General features: G+C 39.5%; 1 protein-coding gene across 2 annotated transcripts; it reads left to right on the top strand.

The window, feature by feature from the left end:
* Positions 1 to 1997: 1997 nt before the first annotated feature.
* On the top strand, positions 1998 to 6526 carry ncoa7a (nuclear receptor coactivator 7a). Of its 2 annotated transcripts, XM_026185480.1 has the most exons (7): positions 1998 to 2495; positions 3319 to 3511; positions 4530 to 4670; positions 4813 to 4965; positions 5077 to 5172; positions 5300 to 5373; positions 5461 to 6526. In XM_026185480.1, the coding sequence occupies exons 1-7, from the start codon at positions 2470 to 2472 to the stop codon at positions 5597 to 5599; spliced, it is 822 nt and encodes a 273-aa protein (XP_026041265.1). In that variant the 5' UTR covers positions 1998 to 2469; the 3' UTR covers positions 5600 to 6526. The 2 variants fall into 2 exon arrangements, with proteins under 2 accessions (XP_026041265.1, XP_026041266.1); XM_026185481.1 differs by lacking the exon at positions 1998 to 2495 and having other exon boundaries at positions 3445 to 4235.
* The last annotated feature ends 967 nt before the right edge of the window (positions 6527 to 7493 follow it).

Raw genomic sequence — 7493 nt, 5'->3', positions numbered from 1 at the left:
CATTAATATAATAATGTACAGTATGCATAGTGCAATCTACGTGAAAAATCGTGCTCATTGTTTTTTTACACCCATCATCACTCTAATGCTGCTCGTGCTCGAAAAACCGGTCGGTCACGGTCAGCACGTGCCAGTGTTGTGCCACAAACTCCCGTCTGTCTCCTCCCGTCTTTGTACCTTCAAGACATTTCGCTGTGAAGGACGGTTTACGTCTCAGCGCTGTTGTGAATGCAAACGAGACATTTCCGGCGTTTCTTACTTCAAGTTAAAAGCTTTGAAATGGTGATCCAGCTTGATGCTTTTATTGTGAAGGAACTATCGGAGATGCACATAGGTGTGTTTATCGAACTTCAATAAGTTTTTCTTTTCTTTTGTCCTCAGCGCGGGTGAAAAACTCGGGCTGCACGTAACCGAAGCTGCTCACTGCAAAGGTCGGTGCTGGTAACCAGAACACGGAGGGCCCCCTCCCCCTCCACCGACTCATACAACTTTTTTGTCGCCTAGTCGTCGCCAAAAACCAAAAAAACATCTACAGCTTATACAAATTTAAATTACATACATACATTTAAATCCTACACTCCTCTTGCAGGATTGAGGAAATAGTTCGTACGTGCATGCGTGCATGGATGTTTTATGGTATTTGTGTTCTTGTGTGTGAGGCTGCGTGTGCATGTGTGTGATGTGGACTCAGTAGGATTTTTTTTGTGGTTTTTTGTATGTCTGGCTGGAGTCGTGCAGGGAACAGACAGGGTTGAAGAAGAGGTGGAGCAAGAAATGTTCTAGACAGTATTGCTAAGAGCAACGTGTTCTTTCTTCTGAAAATCTTTTTAGGATCTCAGGATGGCCTGTGCACACGGACAGCTGTTTTCAACTGTGATGAACCCTGTCACTCCATTATCCCACTGTGCAAGACTAGTTTCTTGCACGTTAACTGCTGTAAACATGCACGTTTCAGTCAGCACAGGATAACTACATTTAAAGCACGATGTCAGCATCATCGGGAACATTATGAATCTCACATTAAAAATAAATCCAAGTAGGTCCTCTTTGAGTCGATTATAACAAGGAGGTAGGAGTGTTCCTGCAGGTGTGTGCACGCGTGTCAAGCTGACATTGCTGACTGAAGAATGCATCAGTTGTGTGTTTTTGACAATAAGTGCATGCATCTGCTTGTTTGCACGTGCATTTACTGTATATACTCATATCTGTCCGGGTAAATCTATGTTTATTGATCTGTTTACTAATCAATCCTGTCACTGTGTCACAGTGGACACTGTCTGAATTTTTATCTTTTTCGCTCTATTGGTTTTGTGTAAGAATATCAAGGCTGATTGCTGACCCCAGAATGTACCCATTGTAATCTTCTGACCTCTTCGGCTGAACATGAACAAACCTATGTCATTATTGCTGAAGAAAATTGTGGAAAAATCTGGTCAAGAAAGTGAAGTTATTTGGAAAGTACAAGCTCAACTCAGCTCTGAACAAATTGGATTACTGAATCAACAGCTCAGCGTGTTCAGATCATTTGGGGCCCTTGAAACATTTGTTTGTTAATCTAAATGGTCAGCACTGAAAACTCATCTTTTCTAAATGGTCAATACTACAGTTGAGGTCCTTTTTGTTAAGACTTTATAACAATCTTATAAGAAATGGGAAGGATAAGATAAAAAATCATAGGTGCAGGCAGATGTCATTGCAATCATCAAGTCATTCAATATAAAAATGTACTGAGGTAGCGTAAACCCAATAACTCTGTTCTAACTGGGTGTTTTCTACAGACCACCTTCCTTTATTGCCTCATCCTTCCTGATTTGATGCCAAGCCGTTGACCATTTCCCCTTTTATATTGTTCAAAGGAAACCTGAGCGAGCCAGCTGCAAGAAAGTCCTTGTCCACTGTCATATTCTTATATATAATTTCTTATATATAATATCTTATATATAATTTCACTGTTTTAGTGATGCATTTACACATAAGGAGCTTTTCAGTATCTGGTGTTAACTTTGCTGTGCATGATTCATTTTAGTGTTCTGGATCATTTTGCACTAGTTCTTTAAAATCTTCATCTGCAAAGCTCTCATGAAGTGTAGCTGTAAGATGAATGTACTGGACTGAAAAGTGCAACAGTGGTGTCATTCACCACTCATCCACATCTTAGCTTTGACACAGAATTCAGCTGTGCTCCTGCTAACCTTAATGGTAGAGCTGCAGAGCAGGTCAAGCTAATGTATCACTAGCTTTGGCTTTCAGGCGCTGTTGTGTAATCCCTGCATGAATACGTGCAGCCCGTGTAAGCTGTGTGAAGAGGGAGTGGGAGGGTTAATGTTCACTGAAGCTTGATTCAGCAGTTGTCCTGCTCATATAAAAAGCTGGAATGGCAGAGACTCAAGTTCAAACGCTTCATCAGCGCTGAGAGTCCTGACTGCTTCTTTAAGAGATTTTTATCGGGACATTCATCTCCATTCAGCCATGGGAGTTGCATATAGCGTTGGAGAGTAAGTAGAACAAATCAGTATATCTATGAGCATTGTTATGCTGGGTGCTGGGTGATTATGGTGGTGCTAACTGCATTTGAATCAGACAAAGCTTTAGTTAGTTTCAGCTAATTCAAAGAAGTAAACGTGCCCTAAAACTGCAGAAACGTAAAAGATTTTGATTGCACGTCAGATTTCAAGTGCATGCAAAAAGAAACTGTCATGTGAAAATGTTGAAATGAGTGTTTTTTTTATGTTGGATGCGTACATTGTGACATACGTTGAACCAAAGGAAGCAGTCTTAGTCATTGAGTCACTGAGATTTCCTTTCAAGAGTTTGCTGGCTTGCAGCAAAGAGTCTGGCATGGTAAACCAGAGAGGGATGGAAGAGACTAGAGGGGATTTCTGAACTGTCAGTCATGTCTGATTGAAACTGTAGACAAAGCAGACTCCAACATGGACAGATGGAAATAGTGATTTCTCATTCCCACACATGTTCCAGGATTAACTCAAAGATGATAATTGCTCAAAAAGGTTAAAACAAGTATAACTGTTGCAGTTTATTTCCAGGTACATCTTAGATTGCAGAGGCTTTTTTTTTTTATAGTTGTTATTATATTGTAATTTCTATGGAAAATGGAGAAAATGTAGCCTGTGTTGTTATTCAGTATGAGTAACTCTTTAGTTTTCTGATATTGCCATGTCATTGTGCTTCTTAGCATTTTACTTGATCTCAGGAACCCTTTAAACTCTTTATCTAAGGTATAAGAAGTCAACCATCTACAGCTATATAAGTATACTGGTAACCTAAAAACCCCCTAAATTTTATCTTTTTTTTTTACAGGGTTGACCACCTCTACACATTCTTTGCGCAGTGGTCACCAGAGGTCTGCCACAAAGGCGACAAGAACCAGTGGAAACCGCATTACGTCATCAAAGACAAAAATCAGAACCACATTCTGGTTGTGGAGAAGGACATCGCAGCGATCAATAAGATCCTCAGCAAGCCCATCAACACCGCCGCTAAAAAGTGGGAGGTAAGATATACACAAAAACATACATTATTATATCTCGAAGGTTAAGCACACACAGAACACTCCAAGAATCAGCTCTCTGATGCTCAGGTGTTCTTACGGTGCTTAAAAATGTTTTTAAACCACCTTTCATTAAAACAAAAAAACCCAAATACTTTTTAGTTTGAATATTCATGGATAGTTATACTTTAGCTCTAAAAAATATACATAATATTCATATTATGTATTATTCATTTGCACATACTGGTAGGTTAACAATTACAGAAACATAAAACATGATTTTGTTAATTACCAATACTGTTAATTTAGTGCGGCTGTGGCATAAACCTTATAATGAGTGGTGGCCTGACAAATTTGTTGGCAGTTATTGTTAAAAGTTAAAAGTGAGGCTGTGGGAATGCCCTCTGTCTATATATGGACATCCTGTTTCCTTCTACAAACCTAACCCAGATTTTGTTTTCCTGTTTAGTGAGAAAAGAAACTGTTCACTGTCAGAGTTGACCAATGTGCAAACGTCTGCTAAGATTTCCAACCAATAACACTTCAGACATTGAAAGGGAAAGTAACTCAGTGTATATAAAAGAGCTGCTGGATGGCAGTTTGGTTAGCAGACATGTGGTACAGCAGAAAGCAGCGCTTGACAGGGAAATCAGGAGCTATGAAGCACCTACCAGAAAATATTAAGGTGCTTTACATTGCCAGTGACTGTATGGAGCCTTATGTTGAGGTAAGATTACTCTGCTGAATGTATTCATGTTAGGAAGTGCAGTGAAGTTACTGTGGAGGTTCAAATGTTTTTCTGTCACCATACTTTGCTGCTTTGTTGTCATCCAGTAGTTCAGTTATTGTGGTACTTGTGCTCAGTTTTAAATAAATCAAAACTTTTTAATATGCAAGGCCCCTAAACTTTTCTCGAGTAACAAAAATGCGACAGCAGTGAGTATTACTGTGACAGTAAGCAGGGAGCGAATTTGTTTGATGACAATGAATATATCTTTGCAATTTTCTGCTTGCCTCACAGATCATCACTGTGAAAGACTCCAAACGCCGCCAGAGTCTGTGCAGCTCAGACGACTCTGAGGCAGAAGAACTCAGTTACCACGATGTTCTCCCTGTCCTCAGCGACCACAGCCTTCTGCTAGATGACCACCACCTGGAAAAAGTTAGTAAAACTAACCTTCACATTAAACTAGCTGGACATTTGGTGCAGATCACAATCATCAGAGGTTTTTCTCTGAAGGTATTGAGAAAATTATTATTAGTCTGTCAGGACATAATCTGATGAGCAACTCTTTGTCAAACAGCTTGCTGCTCAAATGCCAGCAAGGACCCAGGGTTATCAATGGCAGCTGGTCTACAGCACAGCCGTCCATGGGAGCAGCCTGAAGACTCTGTACAGGAACATGGCTGAGGTGGACAGCCCTGTGCTGCTGGTGGTCAAAGACATGCACAAAAAGGTTTGTATCCTGCTCTTTAGTCTCCAAGAATTTTCTGTACCAAGAAAATGAGACGGATTCCTCCATTACCAGCATCTCCTTTAACAAACTGGTGTCTTGGTGTATTTTCAGGTGTTTGGGGCTTTTTCTTCAGATCCATTCAGAGTCAGTAAATACTGCTACGGTACTGGAGAAACCTTCTTGTTCAGCTTCAATCCCGACTTCCAGGTAAGAGTTGAACTTTTATTAATGTTTTACCTCTAGTCTATTTACAGGATGATTTTTCATTAAATTATTTCACTTATTGTAGAAATCTGCACAGAGTTTAAGATGTTTTTATGTCTTTGTTATCTAGGTATACAAGTGGAGTGGGGTGAACTCGTACTTTGTGAGTGGAAACTGGGATTCATTGCAGCTCGGTGGAGGAGGGTAAGTTATACAGTTATTTATTTATTTTCCTATCAGTGAGTTTTCAAAGATCTGATATTAAAGTGCTATTGTTCTCTCTGTCTTTAGGAGTGGCTTTGCCCTGTGGCTGGATGCTGATCTGTACCGTGGTTCAAGCTTTTCCAGTCCGACTTTTCACAATGCACCTCTCTCCACAAATAAGGACTTTATTGTACAAGACCTGGAGGTCTGGACTGTGCAGAATTGACTGTGAACATCTAAAAAGCCGAGCTAAAAACAAAGCAGGACCTGTTGTTCTGTGTGGAGCTCCCAGACTTCAAGACGTGTGGGCCGTTTAGCCACTACTGTACGTATCCTGATGGAGCGTCTGCTGTCGTCTCTGCACATGGTTCAGAGTTCCTCTTGTACAGTATGAAGCCTGCTGACGGGGCTCTCGGGCTTTCTGCCTGCTGGAGCTGTGCCTATTGAAGATGAGTGCCTCCCTGTAATTGTGTAGTTCAGGGTCATGCCACTTCAGCTGCAGCCTCTGTGCTAAGCCCAGTCAGTAACTGGCACCTGAAGCTCAAAGACCTCCTAGACTTTGTCTCTGATTAAAGAGAGCAGCATTGAATGAAAGGTTTGCAGCCGCTGTAATGAGATTCAAGATTTAAGAAAGAATCTATTTTTATTTTATTTTTACATGAATGCATATTTATAAAAAGATGATTTTAAAAGGATTTTTTACAGTTTGCATTTCTGTTGAAGTATCAATGTGTTGTCATATTAAATTAAGTATTTAATAGTAAATCACTGTAACACTGGTAGGACCAAAAACAGCTGATCTGGTTTTAACATTTTCCATGTAAGTGAGGACCAAAATAGGAGCGCTGAAAGTAATATAAGGACAACATTGCACTACAAAAGCTGATTGTCTGCTAGATGTGCTGCTTGAGGAAGAAGGGACCTTAAGTGAAAAATGTTCTGCTTTATGTAAATGAAGCAACCAGACTGTGAAAAACACTTTGAATAAAACGTCAAACACATGGATTTGACGTCAAATAGACAGATGTTTATCATCTGTGCATTTAAATACACTGTTCAGGAAATGGCAAAAAATGGTACATGACCGTCAGGCAGTGCTGGCGCTGCCACTGTTTTCTTGTGAAATCACATTAAAAGTTTGTGTTTCCTGTTATTCTCGAGTAGAGGTGTCATTTTTTACTATACGCACTTTCACCACATCACTGAGTTAGTTACTTGTTATGAGGAATACGAAGGGACTAAACCTTGTGTGTCATTTTTAGGTGATTTCCTTATTTTAATCGGAAGCTGAGCTTTCGTGCAAAATTATGAATGAATATAAACAAGGAAATATTTCCGATTGAAGAAGCCTAAATACACGTTTACATTTTAAATCAAACTGGTAGTCTCACAGACATGAAAACTTCAGATACTTAAGAAAGCTTATCAATCCAAAACATTTTGTACAGTTTTGTAGTAAAATATATTTGTGGAAATTTTAGTCTCATTTCCAGCAACATCAAAATAGTTTTAAGCAACAGAGGACGAAAGAGATATTGTTGTTTGACTGTTGAAAAAAAAGGTAAAATTCACACTTAGCTCAGAGGGAGGAACTGTTTTTCAGATCTGTGGGCCAAAGTGTGTATTATCATTATTACTGGAACATTAGCTAACATTTTAAAAGTCTCTCTTATCAAGTGTGTTTTATCAGCTGTGGTGTTGATGTCAGACGTCAGAGTGTTCACATACCCACTTATGATTCTCTATATTTAGCCAAGGCATCTCAGTCGATGAGATAATAGTCCCATATCAGTCTTTCCGTATTATTCTGACTTATTTCACATGAGCAATCTTCATTGCCAAATGTTGGTTTTCCATTTATTCTTTTCTTTTCAGCTACCTGATCTTAGCTCAGCCGAGATCAGGGATGTCAAACTCATTTTAAATCAGCTGCCACATAGAGCGCACTTTGATCTTAAGTAGGCCCGACCAGTAAAAATCCCCTTTTTGTCAGTGGAAAAAAGTTTACCTACACAGCCGATCTCTGTGATATCTAAATATAAGAAAAGAAGTGCAATTTCAACAGCATTTCTCAGTTTTACCACATAAATAATGAAACATAATGAAAGAAATCTGTCAGC

Source organism: Astatotilapia calliptera, chromosome 11 (assembly GCF_900246225.1).
Source record: "Astatotilapia calliptera chromosome 11, fAstCal1.2, whole genome shotgun sequence".
Lineage (NCBI taxonomy): Eukaryota > Metazoa > Chordata > Actinopteri > Cichliformes > Cichlidae > Astatotilapia > Astatotilapia calliptera.
The sequence above is the reverse complement of the archived record's forward strand: the minus strand, read 5'-3'. Positions and strand labels throughout refer to the sequence as shown.